General features: G+C 40.1%; 1 protein-coding gene across 4 annotated transcripts in view; it reads left to right on the forward strand.

Moving 5' to 3' along the window:
- The window catches only part of Atp8a1 (ATPase phospholipid transporting 8A1), a 219,798-nt gene that overhangs the window by 99,572 nt on the left and 96,406 nt on the right, over positions 1 to 23,820 (forward strand). For all 4 annotated transcript variants that reach the window (XM_048364487.1, XM_048364486.1, XM_048364485.1 and 1 more), the window contains 2 exons: positions 6,292 to 6,376; positions 9,959 to 10,098. In XM_048364487.1, the coding sequence (XP_048220444.1) occupies positions 6,292 to 6,376; positions 9,959 to 10,098 (225 nt within the window). The remainder of the gene's footprint in view (positions 1 to 6,291; positions 6,377 to 9,958; positions 10,099 to 23,820) is intronic.

Genomic DNA, 23,820 nt, shown 5'->3' on the forward strand with positions numbered 1-23,820 from the left:
AGAGTTTTAAATAGAATCAACAATTTTTCTTATGTCACAGAAACTAGGTAATTGAACTTAAAAAACTTAAGCCTTGATTCCCATGTATTGAAATGCAATTTTTGAATGCCTTGGTTTTAGAAGATTTGAGTAAAATTATTTCACGATGTAGAATGAATTTTGTTATTACAGAGTTCTTTTGGCTTGTTATTCCCATTGACTCAAATGTCTATCATTTACTTTATATCCCTAGAAGTGGAACTGGATTTTTGGAGATAGGAAGATAATACATGAGAAAGATCTCAGGAGTTTAAGACTAGCTAGGGAAATATATGTGTGTGTGTGTGTGTGTGTGTGTGTGTGTGTGTGTGTGTGTTTATATACAGAGAGAGGGATTAGGATAGAGTATTGAGGTACTTTATAAAGATCTTCCACATTCCAATGACAAAGCACCTAATGACAAGAGAGAGCCTTTAAACCTCCACTTTAAATGATAAGGTATCTCTCTGGTTTCCAACACCCAAATCACATTCTTCTTTTTTATTTTACTGTTGAACAGTCCTTGGCCTAAAATCTCTTGTTTTGGGAGTTAGAGCATTGAATAAAGAAAACTGAAAACTTTGGACTTCCTTTTGTGATAACCATAGAGATCATTTGCATACATTAACTTGATCCCATATTGGCTATGAATTATGGTTCAGTAGTAAGTGGGCATGAGTGAAACAGTGAGGAATATTTGAGATATATTTTGTGGTTTGGCAGGAAATAACTGGCCGTGAGGCAGAAGAGGGAGTGAGTTGAGTCTTTCTTTTTGTAATTCTCAAGAGCTTTTCTCTTCATCTTTTCAATGTCCATTAGAAAGATGATTGAAGGCTGAAAACAGATACCTGCACAGCAGCCATTCAGCTATTGATAGCTATCCAGACATGTGTGGATAAATGTGGTAAGGATGAGTTAAGGCAAAGAAGACTGAGGAGGAAGATTTAGGACTCAGTAATTGACTTCCCTGAGTGCTGAAGGGAGGGATTATCTAGGCTCATTAGGAGATTTCTTACTAAGCTTAGGGAGTAGACTAAGAGCATGTTCCATGATAGAGAATTGGGCACCATATTTGGGTTATAAAGCAGAAATGCCTGCACTTCTGCAAGAGGAGCTAGGGGTAGGGAGGGAGAGACCTGGAGGATAGTTACTGTGTTAGGACTTAACAAGTATAGCTGGAATCTGAATTTTAAAATATTTTTCATTATCTTTAAGTAGTGTACAAAGGAGTTGGTATTCAGCAAAGCACTTTATAAATACAGTGCCTCTTGATCAATGTCACCCCTTTCAACATTCTTACTCAACCCTTCCACCCCACCCCTTCCCTCACTTTCTTAATTTTTAGGTTATGGATTGGATTTTTTTTGCCATTTAACAAAGCAGTTTATGTATATAGTGCATCTTGATTGGAGTTGTGTAATCTTGAAGAAAGCAATGTTACCTGAAATTAGAAAGGAAGAAAAAATACAAAGTAGAAGAAATCAGGAAAGCATATTAAATTTTGGAACAGGATCCACAGAGCCTATTGATTCATTGATGTAATAAATAATCAGTTTTCCATCAGAAAACCTAGGTAGTAAGACTTCATTAAGAATACATTCCAGGGGCTGGGGTTATAACCTAGTGGCAAGAGCGCCTGCCTCGGATACACGAGGCCCTAGGTTCGATTCCCCAGCACCACATATACAGAAAACGGCCAGAAGCGGCACTGTGGCTCAAGTGGCAGAGTGCTAGCCTTGAGCGGGAAGAAGCCAGGGACAGTGCTCAGGCCCTGAGTCCAAGGCCCAGGACTGGCCAAAAAAAAAAAAAGAATACATTCCAGTGGCTGGGGATATGGCCTAGTGGCAAGAGCGCTTGCCTCGTATACTTGAAGCCCTGGGTTCGATTCCCCAGCACCACATATACAGAAAATGGCCAGAAGTGGCGCTGTGACTCAAGTGGCAGAGTGCTAGCCTTGAGCAAAAAGAAGCCAGGGACAGTGCTCAGGCCCTGAGTCCAAGGCCCAGGACTGGCAAAAAAAAAAAAAAAAGAATACATTCCAGCCAAGTGCCAGTGATTCACACCTGTAATCCAAGCTACTTGGGAACCTGAGGCTTGAAGTCCATGAGACTCTTATCTCCCAAAGCACCAGCAAGGCTGGAGGCATGGCTCAAGTGGTAGAACACCAGTTGAACAAGAAAATAGAACAAGGGTAAGGCCCTAAGTCCCCACATATGAGTGTGTATGTGTGTGTATAATATATGTAATATCTATATCTATATCTATATATATATTTCCAGTATGATGGTTCTCACTTGTAGTTCCAGCTATGCAACAGGGAGAAAGCTGGGCCTGAGCAAAAATAAAAAAGGAAGAAAGAAAAAAATAAAGAAAAAGAAAAACTATCAAGACAATGTCTAACAACAGGCTGACTGTGGCAGTACACATTTTCAGTCTCACCCACAAAACAGGCAGAGGTAGATGGGTCCAGATATTCCAAATCTGGTCTCAGACAAAAAGTACAATAAATTGAATCAAAAAGAGATTGAGGGTGGCTCAAGTGATACCAGACATCCCAGCAAAGTGGGAGGCCATGTTTAAAGTTTTGAGATCTTTCCACCTAAACACACATCGTGCCATCATTCATTCAAATGGACTCATTTGGTTGGAGTTCAGGTTGTATTTGGTCATAACAAAAGCCTGTTAGCCAATTGCTAAGTGAAAACTAAATATAGAGAAGCATGGCTTTGGGGGACTTTACCTTACATTAATTGTACAGAAAGAGGTATCATTATGACTTTTTTTTATAACACTGAGTTCAAATCCCAATGCAGAGAGAGAGAGAGAGAGAGAGAGAGAGAGAGAGAGAGAGAGAGAATATTCTAGCCAAGGCAGCATAAATGTTTATATATCACTGTATCTTCTCCATTCTAGTGTTGTAGGGAGCAGAGCTGACTCCACCTTGAGTAGGGAAACATGGCAGAAAATGTTGGGGGGAATAGATTAGGTCAACCTGACCCCAAAATTCTGCTTCTGTAAATATCTTGCTTAACTTGTTTGTTGCTTGCTCTACCCCCTGCATCAAGCCCTACATCTGTGCTACGCTTTTACCTTTATAAACCCCTATTTGAGGACTTCTCATGGTCACGGTGTCAGCTCTGGAGTCTGCACTGTGTCCCTGGCTGGTCAGCCTGCTTTTTATGGTCGCAGTTTCAGCTCCCAAGTCTGTGCTGCATCCCTGGCCAGTCAGTTCCCTTTTTGCTTCCCCAATAAACCCATCTTTTTGCTTGAGACTATCTCTGAGTGGTAGACCCTTGGAGGGGCGGGGAATCCCCTCCCTCGAATCCCATAACACTAGAGCCATGACAATGATGGATATAGTTAGTATAAAGAGAAAATTCAAAAATAGAAATAGGCACAAATAAAGATAAATATCTTTTTTTGTTGTTGGTGGTGGTGGTGATCACAGGGCTTGAACTCTGGGCCTGGGCACTGTCCCTGAACTCGTTGGCCCATGGCTAGCACTCTACCACTTGAGCCACTTCCAGTTTTCTGGTGGTTAATTGGAGATAAGAGTCTCGTGGACTTTCCTGTCTGAGCTGGCTTTGGAACTCAATCCTCAGATCTCAGCGGTCTGAGTAGCTAGTGAACCACCCTCACCCAGCTAAGTTGAATATGTTTATAAACCAAAATCAAAGTGGCTCATTGGACTGAAGTCTTGAGCTGAGTAATTGGGAATCCCAATTGTAGGTTTGGAATTGTGAGTTTCACTGTCCTCAGAGCTCTAGAGATATCACACAGTGGCTGTGGTTCACCTGTGTGTGTGTCCCTTGGAGCATCATTTACTGTGACTCTCCACTTTTATCTTGTTGACGGCCAGGACACAAGATAACTCAATCCAGTGAGGAGTTTTTATAACCATAGGTTCTGAGTCTGAGCCTCTGCTAATACATGTTTTCATATCGAAAGAACCCCTCTCTCTCCTTTTATTTATGTTGGTGGTGGGGCTTGAACTCAGGGCCTAGGTACCACCCTGAGCTTTTTCACTCATGGCTAGCATTAGCCCTTTGAACCACAACTCCACTTTTTGTTTTCTTGTGATTAATTGGAGATAAGAGTCTCCTGGGCTTTTCTTCTGAGCTGGTTTTGAACTGGTTCTTTTGGACTGGTTTTGATCTCAGCCTCCTGAGTAGCTTGGATTATAGGTGTGAGACACTAATGGCTAGAACTCTTCCCCCTATTTTCTTAGCTCCTAATTATGCACCACGTGTTTGATGTAGATCTCTAGAGAAGAAGTGTTACTGTGGCTCAAAAAGTAACTCTGAGTACATTTTTTTTTCCATATAAGCATGGCCATCTGATAGTGGTGGTTATTTTATAACCTAGAATCCATGTGCTCTAGAAGGCTATATTTGGTTCTTTACTTTCCTCACTACTATTCTAAAGAAGGTAGAAAGTTAGTTTTCCATATTCCAAGCATGAATTTCTGCCACTATGATGTTTGGATATACTACAGCAGAAGTTAATCACCCTAACTTTATCCCATATCACCTCAGTGTTCATGTTTTTAATTTTCAGAAGATTTTCTTAGTTTAAAAATTGTCTGTGTTAATGTCATTGAAAATTTCATTAGCCTGTGGGGGGAAAAAAGAGTGTATAAGCTATACCTCCCCTTCCCAGGAAGGGGCCAAGAGGAGAATTATTATCATTTCCTCTTGCTTTACCCCCTTCCCCATTACACCACTGAGAAATGAAAAGAAATTCATAATTGGGGCCTAGGAAATCCCATATGCGCTGAGGTCACTACGTTCTGTTTCCCTCAAGGGTCCTAAATCATACTCCATTATCCAACTTCCAAATCTCAGCCCTGAGCCTAGAGACCCCAAAGTGGGTAAGACCACTGAGAAAGCAATTGCAGGTAAATGATTTATTTTTTCCTGGTCTAGTAAAACCATGAAGGCATAATACTAAAATTCTTTTAAAAAATTAAACCAAAGCCAGAGAATAGCTAAGGACAAATAGGCAATTTATAAAGGAGTGAGAACTAGAGAAACATAAGTGGTGCATGAAACTAAAGCTGAAAGGGACGTGGACAAATGATCCAGTCCTTTTATTTTACACATCAATTCAACTGAATCTGAAAGTGGCACCACCAAAAATACTCAGCTAGATCAGGAGTTTACAGTTAGTCTGAGCTTTTCCTCAATGTAAGTTTGTTCCTTAATCTAAGTTTGATCCTCTGTGAGCATGATCCAGTAGAGGCGTTATGCCTCTGAAAAGATCTGTGGTCAGGTGAGGTTGGAGCATGTATAATGTAGTCTTCTGAGAGTTCTGTTACATACATGGACATTTCAGAGACCCCGTGAAGTTTTGTTTGTTTGTTTGTTTTTTTGGCCAGTTCTGGGCCTTGAACTCAAGGCCTGAGCACTGTCCCTGGCTTCTTTTTGCTCAAGGCTAGCACTCTGCCACTTGAGCCACAGTGCCACTTCTGGCCGTTTTCTGTATATGTGGTGCTGGGGAATTGAACCCAGGGCCTCATGTATACGAGGCAAGCGCTCTTGCCACTAGGCCATATCCCCAGGCCCCCCGTGAAGTTTTGCATCCAGCTCTTAGGCTTTGTGCAGTACAACATTTTCCAAACTTTCTTGAATTCTGGACCATTCTTCCTATGAATAGAGTTTTCCAAAACCTTTGGGAGTCTCAAACCTCTTCCTGTTTGTCGGAAGTCAGTGAGGAACTGATGGAATATGAGCTTTTGAATGTGGAAGTAACTAGACATTCTGAAAGAAGATGAAGATAACAAAATGAGAATCTTCCCACAGAATCCCCTGGTAGCCATGAGTGATTGTTTCTAGGGCCTCCAAAGACACTAAAATCCATGGGAAGTCAAGTTTGCTATATAAAATAGCCTAGCATTTCATATGTACCCCATTTTACTTTAAACCCTGTCTAGATTACTCAAAATAGCTAATACCCTGTAAATGCTATGGGAAGTGTTATGTTATATTGTGCTGTTACTGGAAAAGAAGAAGGAAAGTCTTGTAGAGATACAAGCATTGCAGACCTAACTACAATTTCTGTCCATGATTGACTTTGTCCATGGATAGAAAACACTAGGATTCAGGTTTCAGCTGTATTTCTTCATGTCGTTGCAGAATTAGTGCTGTTCATCAACAAAAATATTTTGACTTTAAAAAAATGCTGCAAGTGTTGGATTGTTTTATACATACTTACTACTAATAATGTTGCAAACTCAGAATGCTTAAGTATGTTATGCATATGTTTGTTTTCCAGGACACTGTAATTTATGAACGACTTGCAGAGACTTCAAAATACAAAGAAATCACCTTAAAGCATTTAGAACAGTTTGCTACTGAAGGTAAGCACTTATATGGGCGGGGGATGCTAAGCTTGATTATGACACAAAGAAATCACATCCTTTTGGTGTCATACCAGATCACACAATATTTTACTTAAAAATTCTAAAAGAATCAGTTGTTATTGTTAACTGAGTTTCTAATGTGTGTTCCTGCCATCAGTTTTTACTTTTCTAAAAATGTGTTTATTAAAATGTTAAGAGTTGGGCAGTGGTGGCTCACACCTTCATTCCTAGCTACTCAGGAGGCTGAGATCTGAGGATCGAATCCAAAGCCAGGCTGGACAGGAAAATTCATGAGACTCTTACTTATCTCCAATCAATTACCCAAGAACAGGAAATGGAGCTATGGCTCCAGTGGTAGAGTGCTAGCTTGAGCAAAAGAAGCTCAGGGATGATACCTAGAATCTGAGTTCAGGTCCCAGGACTGACCCACATACACACAAAATTGTTATGAGACTTTGCTCCCTTGTTTTGGGTAGTAGGAGTTAAAAACATATATATTTATATATATATTTATAATTGAAATATTTTACTTTGCAAATCAAGCAATTCCTTAGGGGAAAGAAACAAGAGTCCAAGAACTGGGATAGTCTAATCTGAGTACAACAGAAAGGAGGTAAACTTAATGACCATTAAAATAGTCCGTTTAGTTTCACCTCAGAGCAAAATAGCTACATGGCTCCCTGTGGAAGGCCTGAGAGTGCAGGGTAAGTAAAGATAGCCTTGCCCCTGTCCGCATGGGGTACATGTATAAGGCAAACAGTATGTGGTCTAGAGAGATGATATAGACAAGATGAAAGGCAGTGAGGGGCAGCATTAGCATCAGTTACTACAAGAATCTATATGTGGCAACTTATCACTAAATGATATCAGAGACCAGGGCTAGATCTAAATACCCTGTCTTGGTTTTCATTCCTCTTTCAGCTAGGACAGTGGCCAATGGCCCCAAATTTGATCTCCAATCAGCTCCCTGTTTCCTTCTTATTCAAGCTGAGAAAAGATAAGAATGTGGTTTTTAAAAAAAAGATAGATAAATAAACTCAATGGAAAAAAAAAGTAGGCTCTGAAGAAAACAAAAATCCAAGGAACCTTCTCTTAGTTCTACAAATAAGAGCATGTTACTAGTGTCCATTGAGGTCACTTCACTCATCTAGGCGTGACCGGGTCAGACCACTAACACACAGCACTGGCACAGGTTGTGTTTTGTTGAGGAAGGGGGCGCAGTGGGTGTCTTTGTCCTCTCATCACAGTGGTGCCAACTCACTGGCTCATTGACAGAGTTGGATTATCTTGGCCTCATCTTCACCCCAATCTCTGTGGCTCGAGGATGAATTTTGACACTTACACTTCTACCCTTGATAACTTTTCCAGCCAAGTTTCCAAAAGAGCAAACCATGTCTAATGTGGACTCACAAATTAAATTCCTCTCTCATTGACCCAGCAACAGGGCTGGGAAGGTAGTGTTCTCTGTAACTCCATGTTCTTTGCTTCTTGTTTCTAATGTGTTCCCCTAAATATATTTTATTGGACATAAGGTCACAAGGGCTGGAGTCTAATACTAGTCATTCTGAGTTGAATGGCTAGGCCTGAGGGTTTGACTGGCTTCCTTACATGGCTCACAAATGCTCTGTCTCTCCTCGTGTCCAGTCCCCATCAGCTACTTTTGTTTGTTTGCTTGTTGTTTTTGTTGGTCATGGAGCTTGAACTCTTAGCCTCCACAAGGTCCCTGTGTTCTTTTGCTCAAGGTTAGCATTCTAACACTTTGAGCCATAGCTCCACTTCCCATTTTCTAGTGGTTAGTTGGAGATAAGAGTCACTCAAGACTTTCCTGCCCCCCCTAGCTAGCTTCAAACAGAGACCGCAGATCTCAGCTTCTCTTGATACTTTTTTTCTGGTTGAGATGAAGTAAATTATGAAACTGAAAAGAATTGAGTCCTGGGGCAATTACTTCAGGCATCAATCTTGATTGTTTTCCCAGCCTGTGTCTCATGATTACTCTTTGCTGCCTCTGTCTCTCAACTATACTCTTGCTGGGAATATGGCCTAGTGGCAAGAGTGCTTGCCTCATATACATGAAGCCCTGGGTTGGATTCCCCAGCACCATATATGTAGAAAATGGCCAGAAGGGGTGCTGTGGCTCAAGTGGCAGAGTGCTAGCCTTGAGCAAAAGAAGCCAGGGACAGTGCTCAGGTCCTGAGTCCAAGCCCAGGACTGGCAAAAAATAAATAAATAAATAAAAATAAAAAAATCAACTATACTCTTGTTATCATACATTTACTGTGCTAGAGAGCAGGGGTAAATGTACTCTTTGTAAGGTTCCAGAAAGGAAACTCGCCACATGGTTCAGGCAGAAAAGAGTTTATTGGAGGGAAAGCAAATGGCCAGCCTGCACAAGTTGGAGGCATTGCGGGGGGGGGGGGGGGGTGCAGGGAGGGCAGAGGGGAAGGAAGAAGAGAAAAAGAGAAAGAAAAAGAAAAAGAGGGGAGGACTCGTGTTGGGCCAGACTACATAGAGAAAGGCAGGAGGTGGGAAGTAAGGCCAGGTGGATTGAATGTGACCTCAGAGAAGCGAGAGATAACTGCCTCCAGGTGTGCCAGTTACCTAGGTAATGCAGGTACTGGGTGCAAACTTAAACAGGCAACGTGGTGGGCGGGTGGGGGGGGGGTGGAGGAGGCAGCAGCACAGCAGCTCTGCATGGAGCCTTCCCTGGGGTGGACCTTATAATCATATAGCCCAGTAATAGGAAGATAGATCTGGTCTCTCTGCCAATGGACTCTCTCTTCCCTCTCAATTAGCATCTAGGGCTGGGAATATGGCCTAGTGGTAGAGTGCTTGCCTTGTATACATGAAGCCCTGGGTTCAATTCCCCAGCACCACATATATAGAAAAAGCCAGAAGTGGTGCTGTGGCTTAAGTGGTAGAGTGCTAGCCTTGAGCATAAAGAAGCCAGGGGCAGTGCTTAGGCCCTGAGTCCAAGCCCAGGACTGGCAACAAAAACAAAACAAAAATCAATTAGCCTCTATGACTCCATCATTTTGGCTCAACCACTATGCCTAATATTTGTTATAGGTATATGGCATTCTGGCTAAAAATTGGGTCTTAAAAGTAGATACAAACCTTAAGTAGACAGTAGAATGGTGTTAGAGTGTGGGTTTGGAGGGCAAGTGACTGATGGGGCAGAGGCTGTGACACAAAGGAAGTGAATGGCAGCGAATGGGGCCCCAGGGGCACTGATTAAACTTGTGTGAGTCATACTCTGGTTTAGACTTTATCCTGGGGAATAATTGAAGGATTTCAGGCAAAGGAGGAGGTTAATAGGATTAAAATTTTTAGAGAAGTCACTCTAGTTGTAGTAGATGGATTTAAAGAGCTGGGAAATGAAAGCAAGCTACCTGCTTTGAAAGGTGGATGACCCTTCATTCATGAAAAGGGGATACTCCAGTTTCTGTCATAACTGAATTCAGCTTCAGTCATTGAATTGAAGTCATCTTTTCAAAATGAAACTTTGTTTATATAATGGAAATACGAGTCTAGTGAACAAAATCTTCCTTGGTGTGTTGGGGTCTGTGCTGCCTTTTTCAGGGCTAAGAACTTTGTGCTTTGCTGTGGCTGAGATTTCTGAGAGTGACTTCCAGGAATGGCGAGCCGTGTACCACCGTGCATCCACCTCCGTGCAGAACAGGCTGCTGAAGCTGGAGGAGAGCTACGAGCTCATCGAGAAGGTGCGTGGGGGACATTGGCCTCCTACAGGTAGTTGGGTTTCTTAGAACTTGCTTTCTGTAAGGGACCAACAGAGTGAAAAACAAACTGTTTTGACACAACATCCAATGTTGATTCTCATCTACACATGAATATAGTTTCAAATTTTGCTGTCATGTCCCTGGGCTTTAGTATTACTGTGCAGAGGTCTTCACTCTTTCCAGATTGGGATAATGACTTGTTCATCTAGTAGCCTCTGTGCCAGTATTTTTCCGTTGTGGCCCTGGGTCTCTGTCATTGCTGTCAGATCTGTAAATATCCTTGCTGATGAAGAAGCGTAAAAGTGATGAATTCTCCATAACAAGTGCTATGCCAGTACTGAGAAATCTTGCCTCTTTAATTAACAATAATAGGCATTTTGTTTATTATTTACTTTGTCCAAGGTTCATTTTGTAGCACTTTCATCTATTAATCTGTCTAGACCCTTGGAGCTGTTAAAATTATCCCTACTTTCAGATGAAGAAATCAAAGCAACAGGGAGGTTTAGTGATTTGACTGAGCTTGCACAACTCCTAAGAGGGTATTCCAATTTCTCCCATGTTCATGCTTTGAAGCATTCAAGCACCTTCCCCCTAGCTTTCCATTCTCCATTAAGTAACAACCTGCTTGCTGAATTCCTTCAACTATCCTCCTGCTTATGCGACATAGAATCTAGCCCTTGAGCTCTGGTTCACCCTATCTTTGTCCTGGTAGGTCAAGGCTGGCGTTTATTTCTCCTTCTTGACTATTAGAGTTGGTACTTCCTTCTACATCCTGTCTGGGAGGCAACCACAGGACAGGAGCTCCAGGACTGTTTTCCCTCCAACTTCCCATGCAATCCACCCTTAGTGTAACATCAACTTCCTGTGTGACCATCCTTAACTAAAATCAACTTCCTGTATGACCACTCCTTCAAGTAACATTAGTCAGGTCATGTTCTAGGACAGGTGGGGTTTGTTTTTTTCTGTCATATGCACTTGATGCATGCACCTCAGTACGTGGAGAACACTTTTAGAGAAGGTGGTTCGCATCTTACATTATATTTTATGGTATGCATCCCTTCTGTTTTATGTATTTTATAAGGGAAAATAGCCAGGTACATATAAATGTGGTCATTTGTATAGAGAGTTATAGGTATGTACATATCTAAATATCTAAATATCACCCCCTAATACTGGAAATCAGTTTTTATCCTGATTGTTTCTAACATGTACAATGGCATGTGTATACCTTCCCCCTGCCCATACTAAATTATAGAGGCATACACAGAGTTGCCCTCTGCTTTACTCAAGGGGCCCAGGGAATAAAAGGCAAAGCTTCTCTATACAACACTATGATTCTCCTTTCATCTAAGCAATAATATAAATCTTGTGTGTGTGTGTGTGTGTGTGTTGCATGTATGTGTGTATTGCCATTACTAATTAATGAAATAAGAGTTTTTGTTATTGTTAACAAACACCAGTTATACTGTATCTATTACTTTCAGGCTGAATTGCCTTGTTTTATCTGTAAAATGAAGACAGTTATAGTTCTGACAGTTGCTTGTTATCAACTGACTTAGTGACAATGCCTCTATTACAGGAGTACGTGTGTGTATGTGTGTAGGCAGCAGTATGTCTGCCTTTTTCTTGCTACTACTTCCCAATGTAGTTGTGATTATTCCTTTGAAACTACATGTGCTAAAATAAAATGACCTGAGGCAGAACTCATCACTTTTAATCTCTTCAATCAAAATCATGTATCTTAAAGCCCTCAAATTGAATTTTTAGTTTTTTTGCTTTCCCTGACCTTTTGAGAATTTTTTTTAAAAATATATTACTCTGTTTGAAAATGATTCTTCTCTTCCTGTCTCTTTTTCTACACAGCTTGAATATAACATAGCCTCCTCCCGTGCTAGCAAAACAGAATAAATGCAATGTGACACTACAAATGTATTTGATAATAGATTCTAATCACATTAAGTAGATTCCAGTTGAAGCACAGGATAGAAAATCCTAGAGCTAAATGTTTAATGTACTAAAATTCTTCTTCCTAGAGTTTAGAAATTAGATATTCTTAGTTTAACAGTTTTTATTATCTGTGACTTAAAATCTTATACGACCTCCTCTTAGCTGAAGTAGATGTTTAATCTTTTTCCAGGAGAGGGCGATCATGAGTTACACTGAAATCTAAGTCGCCAGAGAAAATCTATTGAAAGTATTTTTTCTTTCTTTTAGTATGCAAATGCAGAAACCTCTTTATGACTTCCCCTTAGCAAGTTAAATGGGGAAATTAGAGCTAACTCATTCTTTTTTTCTGATAAGTCATGTACGGTAATTTTGAGAAATCTGAAATCTGAAAAGATTGGATCCCTTGCTCAGCCAGCCTGTTTGTTTTCTGTATCCTTGCCTGTGTTGTTCCTTTAATTAACCCTCATTAAGCAATTAACATGTACTAATGTAAGGGCTGCAGAGCATAGCCCTTTGGATGACACATTCTGAACAAATCCCTAAGTGAAGAAACCTGAAGAGGGAATCCAGAGGAGGGACCCACAGACTTGGTTCAAAAGATGCCTTCAGAGACAGAGTGACTCAAAATGGCCCTCAAAAGATTGTTTTACCCGTTAAGATGTGAGCAAACTTTTTATTTAGGAGAAAAATGGCACAAGGGTCTCTGTGACTGAGCTATTTTTTTTCTAAAAAGTACTTCTGCCAGCTCTGGTCTTTTGAAGACAGCAGTGTTGTTCATATGTCTACAGCCAGTGCTGGGTTACTCTGCCAGTCTGAGTTCCAACTCTGTTATTATCATCAGCTGGGGTTGGTGTTCAGTACAAGCTGTGGTTCCTGCCATTGAAACAGCCCTAGGGAGGCAAGTTTCAACCACCAGTCCTTCCAGTGTCACCCTGGCTTTCGCATTCACGGTCACAGGCTTAGAGTGAACCCAACATGGCTTCTTCCTTGTCTACTTTAATGGAGACATATTGATTATGCAACCTGGTTTTCTTTGTTCTGTTCTTGGAACCTGCTTTTTTTTCTTTATTATCAAAGTGAAGTACAGAGGGGTTACAGTTACATAGGTAAGGCAGTGAGTACATTTCTTATCCAACTTGTTACCTCCTCCCTCATTTTCCCCTGCCTCTCCCCTCCCCTTTTACCTCTCCCCTCCCCCCATGAGTTGTACAGTTGATTTACTGTTGGTTTTGTAAGTATTGCTTTTGGAATGGTTTGTCTTTTTATCCTTTGTCTCTTGATTTTGGTATACCCTTTCCCTTCCCTAGTTCCAGTACACATATATACAGTATCCAGGCTACTAAGATCAGATACAGTGATAGCAGGGGTAAAACCATGGGAAGGGAATATGAGAGAAAATTAAAAAAGAAAAAGGAAAGGGTACTGTTTCAAATGGCATGTTGAAAATATTTACAACAATGATATTACCACTTGTTTCCATAACTTGGAGTTCTATTCATTTAGCATCATCTTATGTGTTCATAAGGGCATAGGTATTGGGCTCTTGTGATCTTCTGCTATGACTTGCCTAAACCTGTACTATTTATTCCTTATGAGGGAAACCATAGAGTCCATGTTTCTTTGGGTCTGGCTCACTTCACTTAGCATAATTTTTTCTAAGATCTTCCATTTCCCTATGAATGGGGCAATGTCATGCTTTTGATAGAGGCATAAAATTCCATTGTGTATATGTACCACATTTTCCGGATCCACTCGTCTACTGAGGGGCATCTGGGTTGGTTCGATATTTTAGCTATGACAAATTGTGCTGAGATGAACATTGTTGCGCTGGTGGCTTTAGTGTAATCTTTGCTTGTAATCTTTTGGGTAAATGCCTAAGTGTGGGGCTGCTGGGTCATAGGAGAGCTCTATGTTTAGCCTTCTGAGGAATCTCCATACCACTTTCCAGAGTGGTTGAACAAGTTTGCCTTCCCACCAACCATGTAGTAGGGTTCCATTTTGGCCACATTCCCTCCAGCATTTCTTATTGATAGTTTTCCTGATAATGGTCCTTCTTACTGGGGTGAGGTGGAATCTCAATGTTGTTTTGATTTGCATTTCTTTTATGGCCAGTAATATAAAGTACTTCTTCATGTGTCTCTTTTTTTTTTTTTTTTTGGCCAGTCCTGGGGCTTGGACTCAGGGCCTGAGCACTGTCCCTGACTTCTTTTTTTTTTTTTTGCCAGTCCTAGGGCTTGGGCTCAGGGCCTGAGCACTGTCCCTGGCTTCTTTTTACTCAAGGCTAGCACTCTGCCACTTGAGCCACAGCGCCACTTCTGGCCATTTTCTGTATATGTGGTGCTGGGGAATCGAACCCAGGGCCTCATGTATATGAGGAAGGCACTCTTGCCACTAGGCCATATCCCCAGCCCCCTGACTTCTTTTTGCTCAAGGCTAGCACTCTGCCACTTGAGCTACAGTGCCACTTCTGGCCATTTTCTGTATATGTGGTGCTGGGGAATTGAACCCAGGGCCTCATGTATACGAGGCAAGCACTCTTGCCACTAGGCCATATCCCCAGCCCTCATGTGTCTCTTGACCATTCTCATTTCCTCTTCAGAGAAGTCTCTTTTTTGGTCTTTAGCCCATTTGTTGAGGTGGCTGTTGGTTCTTTGAGCATTTGTTTTGGAAGAATTTAATTTTTTCAGTTCTGCATATATTTTAGATATGAGGCCTTTGTCTGTTGTATGGCCAGTAAACATCTTCTCCCAATCTGTAGACTTTCTGTTTATCTTGCAAGCTATGTCGTTTGCCCCGCAAAAGCTCCGCAGTTTGATGCAGTCCTATTTATCCAACCTTTGTTTGATTTGTTGCATTTCTGGCCCTTTGTTAAAGAAGTTTCGTCCTGTGCCAAGGAGCCCAAGTGTTTTTCCTATTCCTTCTTGTAGTTTTTTCAGGGCATCTGATTTTACTTCAAGGTCTTTGATCCATTTGGAATTGATTTTGGTGCAGGGTGATATATAAGGATCTAGTTTTAGTTTGTTACAGGTGTTGATCCAATTTTGCCAGCACCATTTGTTGAAGAGGCTTTCTTCCATCCTATTTTTTATCTCCTTTATCAAAGATTAAGTAGCGATAATTCTGCGGGTTCCTTTCTGGGTCTTCAGTTCTGCAGAATATGCTTTTATGTAGACCATAATATTGGATTAGTATCAAAGATGGTAAATTTTTAAACTGTAAGACCAACTTGCCCTTATGGTGGTCCCAACATCGTTTTGTACTACTGCAGGACTCCATTAACTATTTAGGAAGCCATAGAACATTACCTGTAGGGGGGAGAGTTTTTAGAAAGTGCGCTTCCCAAAATTCCAGAGCATCATGGTGATTATACAAGATAATTTTAAGCATATTTGTGTTAATGAAAAAGAATGTTCTCAACGTGGTAACTACATCTAAAACATTCAGAAGATTTGTACAGATTTCCCCCCAAAACAGGAGTCTTTTTTCATATATTACAAAATAAGTGAACACTTAGTAGCATAATTAAAGTTTTACTTTTAAATGCTGTTTGCTGTCTCTTATCACTCCAATATATGTTCAAATATGTAATTTTGTTTTTAATCTTAATTTAGGCTTTATTCCTTTGGGAATTATAATCTCACATAAACAGGAAAAATGTACCCAAACAGACAGAAAACATGGATGAAAGTATTGGTATGTGTTCTTGGGTACAGTGGCTTGTTACTTTTCTCCCAGCACATCTGGGCATTAGAACATGCCACTTTTCCCCCATTCTCCCACCCAGAGCTACACTGAAAAGATGAGAATGTGGGAGGTTTGAAAAAGTCCTCAGGATACTGCTGTCCCTACTGAAGATCCTTGTTAATGAAAGAGGAGTCAGGGTATTTTTAAAACCCACTTATAAAATACCATCATCCTCGCTGTTACTAGGCTACACTGCTTGCAGTCCAATGTTTGAATTCATATGGTAAACTTTTCAGAATATTTAAAATGAAATTCTGATTCTACAAAGTAGATTTAGCATGCTCATCAAATAATTCTAGCATTCGATGCTGCAAGAATTAGTTACTGGAGAATCTTCTTCCCCCGGTTATTAAAGATAAGGCCAGAATGATACTTATTACTAGAAAAGCAGAGCTTATGGAACAGGAATAAGAATGTTGGCAGAGGTGGCATGCAAAAGGGACAAGTGAGAGTCACAAGCTGCAGCTCTCTTGACCCACTTGGAGGCAGAGGATGGCAGCTTCCCCCTGGGGACTGGGGACAGTGACACCTCCAAGTCTCTCTTCTTCACCGCTTGAGAGAATTTACAGTTGTCTCATTCTTTTGACGACAAACCTGACCTGTTTGGCTTCCTTAACCTCTTTCTTTTGAGAGATGCTATATATATTTGCACTCATCAGGTAAATTTAAGACTCCACTTGCACTATTGGTCTACATTTTGAAAACTCAAGAGACTACTTTGAAAATAAACTTCAGTTAAAAACCTTATTTATTTGTACTTGTTCCAGAAGAATTATAAACAATGTGATTATAAGGTGGTAAGTTTGGTAAGCAATAGTTTCTCAGAAATTTCTCACCTTTTTACTTTGATCTGTCACTTTAATTTCATTCTAACATGTTTCTAAGACACATGAATTATTTTCCTCTTATTTGTGCTATGATACTGAATTCCTTTGAAAATTAACAGTGCCAAGAGGGCTCTGATCTTACTGTCTTATATAATTGGTTGAAATGAGAAGATGGACTTTCATGCAAAATAAAGTTGGTTAGAACTTTTTTTAATTTATGTGATCCAACATAAAGTACAATTGTGTCTCCTAACACTGTATACATTACCTACTGAGCATTGAAATTTTTTTGCATTTATTTGACTCAACATAAAATGCAATGATATGTTTTAACACTCTACTTATTACCTAGTGAGTGGCCCTTCCCTTATGATAAAAGTTTTACTCCCATTATTATGAGATGTGGTTTGGGAAGTACACTTTCAAAAAATGAAAACTTACACTATATATATTTGCTTGATAACTTTTTGTTTTTAATAGAGTGTGGGTCAGGGAATTATTTCTGAGCTTTTCCAGTGATAATTTTGGCATCATCTGGCTTTCCTTTGTTCAGATAACAGTGTTGTGTTTTACATACTTTCTGTAACTTGCGATTAATGTATATCCTCTACAGAATTGAAGCTTCATGGAGCAAGGCGTGTAATTATCATTTTCATCACCGTCTCTCCAGTGATAAAGTGACTATCTGGTCTGTGCTAATCACTCAATAAATGTTTGATGAATTAATGAATTATTCATGTAAAATAAGTAATTCAGAATCTGGAGCATAGTAAGTGCTTACTTAATGAAAGTCTAGGCCCTAGTCCTAATGTGGTTGGTTCATGCTTTCTACACATTGATAAATGCCTTAGTATCAAATATGTTGTCACTATAGATTAATTTAGCATATACTAGAAAAGGAGCTAATAATTTTGACACAGGGCATTCTTGAGAAGTTCAGGATCATTTGATTAAAACAAAACCCTGTCTTCTCAGTTACTTATAGAAAAATGTACAAACACAATAGGAAAGATTTCAAGGACAAATATCTGAGCCCTAGCTCAGTAGCAGACTGTTGTAGGCTCTGGGGACACAACAAGTGAAGCAAACAATGGGATAACTCTGATTTTGTCTTAGCAATTATAGAGAAGCAGTAAACCCCAAACTCTTACTTAATTCCAGGCAGATCAGTGTCATTGACACTGAGATAAAGCATCTAGACAGTCCAATAACCTTGTGATCTTTTTTTTTTAGAATGGTTGATATTTTGGTGATGTTTAAAGATTGCATTGATGCAGTATAATATAGATCAATCCTTGTATTCAGTGTGACTAAAAACAACTGTTAAGCGTCCTTTGCACATATGCCAGTGTTAACAGCTTAGAGGATTCCTAGAGAAATAGAAAACTTAATAGAAGGGCTGGGGATATGGCCTAGTGGCAAGAGTGCTTGCCTCATATACATGAGCCCTGGGTTCGATTCCTCAGCACCACATATACAGAAAACGGCCAGAAGCAGCGCTGTGGCTCAAGTGGCAGAGTGCTAGCCTTGAGCAAAAAGAAGCCAGGGACAGTGCTCAGGCCCTGAGTCCAAGCCCCAGGACTGGCCAAAAAAAAAGAAAAAAGAAAACTTAATAGAAAACATAACTTCTGGAACACGCTTGGTTGCCAAGCTCACAGAAACTTTTATATACAATGGAATGCTTTTTCAGATAGAACTACCACTTTCACTTGTACAAAAAAACTAGAGAATTTCCATGATGTGCTGGTGATTTTTATAGTTTACAGTTCTCATCATTTCCTGTGGTCCTGTTTGCTTAAGAACAGATGAGTTGGTCTGCTCATCTACTACTAAGACCTGCCACTTTTACTAAGCTCCTAGTCTTCTGCTCTTCACACTGGCTATTTTTTTCAGTGCTGGGGATCAAATTCAGGCCCTCACACATGCCAGGCAAGTGCAGTATCCCCGTGCTATACAGCCCACCCTCCTCACTCTTCAGTTCATGAGCTGCCAAAGTCGACATCATCATTCCAATTCTATTGGAATGAGCAAGAGACTACTAGAATCTCTATTTCTGTTTTGTTTCCATCTTTCTCTGAACTCTGTAATGCACATCATTTATTAATATTAACAACAAACATGCTGTGTGAAGATACAGCTGTGGCATAGGTAAAAATACTCAATCTTTTTTCCTAATATACCACTCAAAAAAAAAAGAAGTCTGAGATGACTGTTCTAATTTTATTCCCCAAACACTACTACAAACTCAGTCTACTTTTGAGATCAGTTGCTGTTGTAGCAACTGATTCTATCTTTAATTCCAAGTCTCACGTTAATAAACCATATTTTAGGCTGTCTGATTTAGAAGGAATCAAGAGGGCCTGAAATATGGCCTAGGGGCAAGTGCTTGCCTCAGATACATGAAGCCCTGGCTTCAATTCCCCAGCACCACTTATAGAAAAGGCCAGAAGTGGTGCTATGGCTCAAGTGGCAGAGTGCTAGCCTTGAGCAAAAAAGAAGCCAGGGACAGTGCCCAGGCCCATGACTGGCAAAAAAAAAAAAAAGAAGAAGAAGAAAAAAAAAAGAAAAAGAAGGAATCAAGAATGCAGAAAAGATATTGGAGACTTGAACAGTAAAATGTAGTAAAGTAGGTGGTTGTATACTCATTGTGTCAGTATGTAAGTGGGGGCATCAGCATATTTGGGCCCCACCGCAAACGGGAGGCACTTCCTATGTATTCCACACTGTGCACCCAAGATAACTTAAATATAAGGTAGAGATTTTTTCATGATTTCCCCTCAGCTTATCTTTGGATTTTGTTTAGAAATTTCCTTTTACGCCTTATCTCTCTGTCCTGGCATGAAAGACCTCTTCTTACAAGCACTTCCTACATTTTCCATACTGGATAGAGCTTTCTTCTGACTCAGATTAGATGGATGTGTTGTTTTTGCAAGCCACACCCAGTCTCTGTTCAGAGCCTGATTCCTTTCAGCTGTGTGTGTGAATTCTAGCCTCATATGCTAAGCCTTGGCTTTGTGAGTTCAAATATGATGTCTCGGATTCCAAAATCATCAAGTTAAAACCTCTTTCTTAGCTTTAGAAAAATTAACCAGTTGCGTGATTTCTCCAGGAAGCAGCTAATGAGCCACTCCTGTGGCTTAATGATCTTAGCTAACTTAAACTGTAGCCCAGCTTGAACTTCAAGGAAAGGAGGTAGGGAGTTCTCTTGTAAATGAGATGGCATCAAGTGCTGGTAGATGCTGAGATGAAAAACCACAGAAGCAAATGCTGCCAGCAGCATGGAGCCCAGAGAGGAGCCTGACAGTCTCTGAGAAACAACACTGTGTAGCGTGGCTCTGAGAATTCCACAGCACATCCAAATTCCAAGATCCTCAAAAGCCAAAGAGCAAGAGCCAATTACTAACTCGCTCTTATAATAGCCAATCTTCCTGAGCCATCCCAGGTCCCCTCTAGTGAACTTTCTGAAATGCAAATTGGACCCTGTGTCTCCCTTTCTGAAATTCTCTACCAGAAAACCTTCAGCTCTGATCTCTGCTGGCTTCTTCAGCCATATCTTCCACACCACTTTAACTTGCTTCCCTTATTCTTGTACTGACGAAATGGCAACTTCTGAAGCACTATGCTTTTCCATGCCTCTGTCTTTGCATGTGATCTCTTCAGTCATCCCCATATCCTTCCCTGCCCCTGCTGATTGTTTGCCTAAATCTTAATTCACTGTTTAGGATTTAAATTCATGTTAACTCATGTTGGTTAAGGTTGTGTTGTTGGTGTCAGTGTTGTTTTTAGCTGTCCAGACAAAGGAGATTTTTTCCCCCCTATCTTTATCATTGTGTTCACTTACAAGTAAGTATGGAATCTGGACATGCCTGCAATCTCAGCACTTGAAACTAAGGCACAAGGGTCACAAGTTTGAAACCAATCTGAGTTATGTAGTAAAACCTTGTGCCAACATAAAATAAAATACTTATAGAGTATATAACACATAGTACTAGGCATAGCACTTTTGTTTTTTGTTTGTTGCTGTTGTTGCCAGTCCTGCGTCTTGAACTCAGGGCCTGAGCACTGTCCCTGACTGCTTTTTGCTCAAGGCTAGCACTCTACCACTGGAGCCACAGTGCCATTTCCTGCTTTTGCTGCTTATGTGGTACTGAGGAATCAAACTCAGGGTTTCATTCATGCAAAGAAAGCACTCAACCACTACGCCACATTCCCAGCCCTAGGCATAGCCCTTTTAAGGCTAAGATAGAACAGATAAGAAAGTGGTTACCTGGAGGACTGAGAGCATTTAGAAGTCATATGTTATAGTTAAGGATTGCATTGCAGAGAGGGAAAAGACACCTGCAACCAGAGGCTCTCGAGCCAAGATAGAGAGTGAGGGATATCACTTGGTTAATGGGACATCCAGAGCACTCATTTGGAAAAGATCCAAGTGCACAGGTGGATCACCTGTATCTAGTCTATCTACAATAAAGGTCTAGAAACTCCAGCCCAATGCCCACATCTATGTACTCCCTATTTTTTTTAATAAAATAAAGTTTTACTGGAGCACAAATACACCCTTTTGTTTATATACTGCTTTTGGTGGTTTGCTATCGTGCCAGCATTGAGTAGTTCTAGCAGACAACTGTGACCCCCCTAGACCCTATAATAGTTACCATCTGTCCAATTGTCAACCCTATTTTAGACCAGTGGCCTCCTATCCAGTGCACATTCCCCGGCCTCCTTCATGTGACACCTAGTAAGGAGAAATGTGGTGTGTTTTGCTGAGTACTCTGGGAATTGTGGTAACTGCTAAGGTGTATAATATGTAAGGCCCCCAGTGCCATGATTAGTTACTTGGGAATTGATGGGATCAGAGGCAAACAGATGCCAGTAGAAGGTATAGAAGACTCTAAAGAATAATCTCCAAAATGAATTAAGTCACTAAGCTATCCCCAGCATCTTGGTAAGTACTACCAGCTCATGTGATTATGAACAAATGAATGAATGACCACATGAACAACCTGTATGGGCATGCATCTGTAAAGGAGCTAATCCAAACATATATAGAACTGGCCCCTTCTATAGAAATAGAAATAAGACACCCATAGCTGGAATAGGCTAAAACCCATGCATATAAACAAAATAATGTTAAGATCCAGGCAGAGACAAATGTTTAAAACCCTGATAATTTAAGTACAATTCTCCCTGTTATTTAATATTTTCCTTCTTATTTGTATCCTTTGGGTCTGCTGAGTCTGGGTGCTTTGTTTTTCCTATAGCACATCTGAACCACTATTTGACCTCAGGTAAATTATACCTCTCTGAGGCTTTTAGCTCAAAGAGTAAGTGTAAAACCTTCACAGTGTCTGGTAGCTTCTCTTTGCTTGTACATTTTCAGGATGTAGTTCTACTTCCCATTGAGATGGGGTTACTATATATCACTAGTATTTTTCTATATTTACTTCAGGGGTAAAACTTCATATTACCAATATTATACCTTTAATTATCTTTAAAGATGCTTTTACCAACTAGTTCACGTTGCAACCTGAAGCTTCATTTGACATGAGTTTGATGGTTATTTGATTCTCTCATTTAGAAACAATGCAAACTTTTAAAAATGATATCATCTAAGCCCTAACAAAAAATACTAACGTGAAAATATAGATCAACTTTAAGTTTCTGGTACTTAGTAAACTATGCAGGTACTGAGGGAAAAAAAATTCTAGATCGGTCACAATACATTTTACCACACTCTACCTAAAGTTTTGAAATACTTTGTGTGGCACTTTTTGTTTTTACCAAAATATAAAATTTTACATTTATTGGCCTTTTTTTAAAAAAAGCTACATTCTTTAACTGGGAAGTGGGGGCTTATACCTATGAGCCTAGCTGCTCAGGCAGTTGAGATCTGAGGATCACAGTTCAAAGCCAGCCCTTCCAGGAAAACTTGACTCTTTTCTCTGATTAACCACCAATAAAGAAGCCAGAAGCAGAGCTGTGGCTCATGGTAGAGAGTTAGCCTTAAGCAAAAAAGAAAAAAAAAAAAAAAAAAAGAAAGAAAAAAACTCAAGACAGAACCCAGGCCCTGAGTTCAAGCCCCAAGACCATAAAAAAGTTACATTCTTTAGAAAGAGAGAAAATAAGATTGAAGGTTTCAGTAGGTGAAAAAATATTATTTCATGATTTTCTGTGATAGCAAGTCTATGTAATGTCAAAGAGTCATCAACTTGAAACCTTTATAACTTTCGGCATGGTGACATTTTGAAAGTAAAATTAGTGTTTAGACTCTTTTTTTAATTCCAGAAATGTCATGGGAATTTTATCATGTTTCAGCACATTCTGACTGTGTAATTCCCATAATGCCCATTAGCAGCCATCTGTGTAAGCTAATCCATATATGGGGTGAAATGGATTACAGCTCGAACACTCCAGTGTTATGATCAGGAAAAGCACGCAAAGTTCACATCTTTTTTTTTTCTAATGATTGCTATGTAGCTAAAGATATTAATTTCCATGGGCAGAGCCGTCTATCACTCAAGATGCTAATCTCACAATAAATGACTCCAGGGTAAAAGCAAACGAGGCTGCAGAGCCTTCTACTAAAATGAATAAGGACTACTCTCAGGCACCTTTTAGGATTAAAGGAAAAATGAAAAGATGTTTGAACACACTGTTTCCTTGATACACATTGAAGTATGTGAAATTCCTGTCATCACAACCACCAATATACTTCATGTTAATGTACATGTAATGTTTCTTAGCATACCTTGTTGGCCCTGTCTGTGCTCCTGTACCTTTGCTTATCTTGAAAATGTTTCCTCTTGCCTGGGAAAAACCAGACACTTCCCTTCTCTTAGATATGATTCCAACCTGATCTCTCCAGTGAAGTCATTTTATTCTTATACGTTTGTGTGTGGTAATAACGAGGTCATATGTGCAGTGTCTGCATTCACTTCTCCTCTTAGAGCAAAGCTAGAAAGTTTCTAAGTATGTTTATGTATTTCTAACAAACATGTTCACATTTTGGATCTTGAGATATCCATTTACCCTAGTGTTTTATAAAATGTATTACTAAAAAAAATATTCTTTCCTGGCTTTGCAATTTGTCTGTCTGTATGTATGTGCGCATACATGCATGTGCACATGTGCACACACATGCACACAACTACTGGGACTTGAACTCAGGGCCTTGTTATTCTCCTTT

Source organism: Perognathus longimembris, chromosome 16 (assembly GCF_023159225.1).
Source record: "Perognathus longimembris pacificus isolate PPM17 chromosome 16, ASM2315922v1, whole genome shotgun sequence".
In the NCBI taxonomy this organism is placed as follows: Eukaryota; Metazoa; Chordata; class Mammalia; order Rodentia; family Heteromyidae; genus Perognathus; species Perognathus longimembris.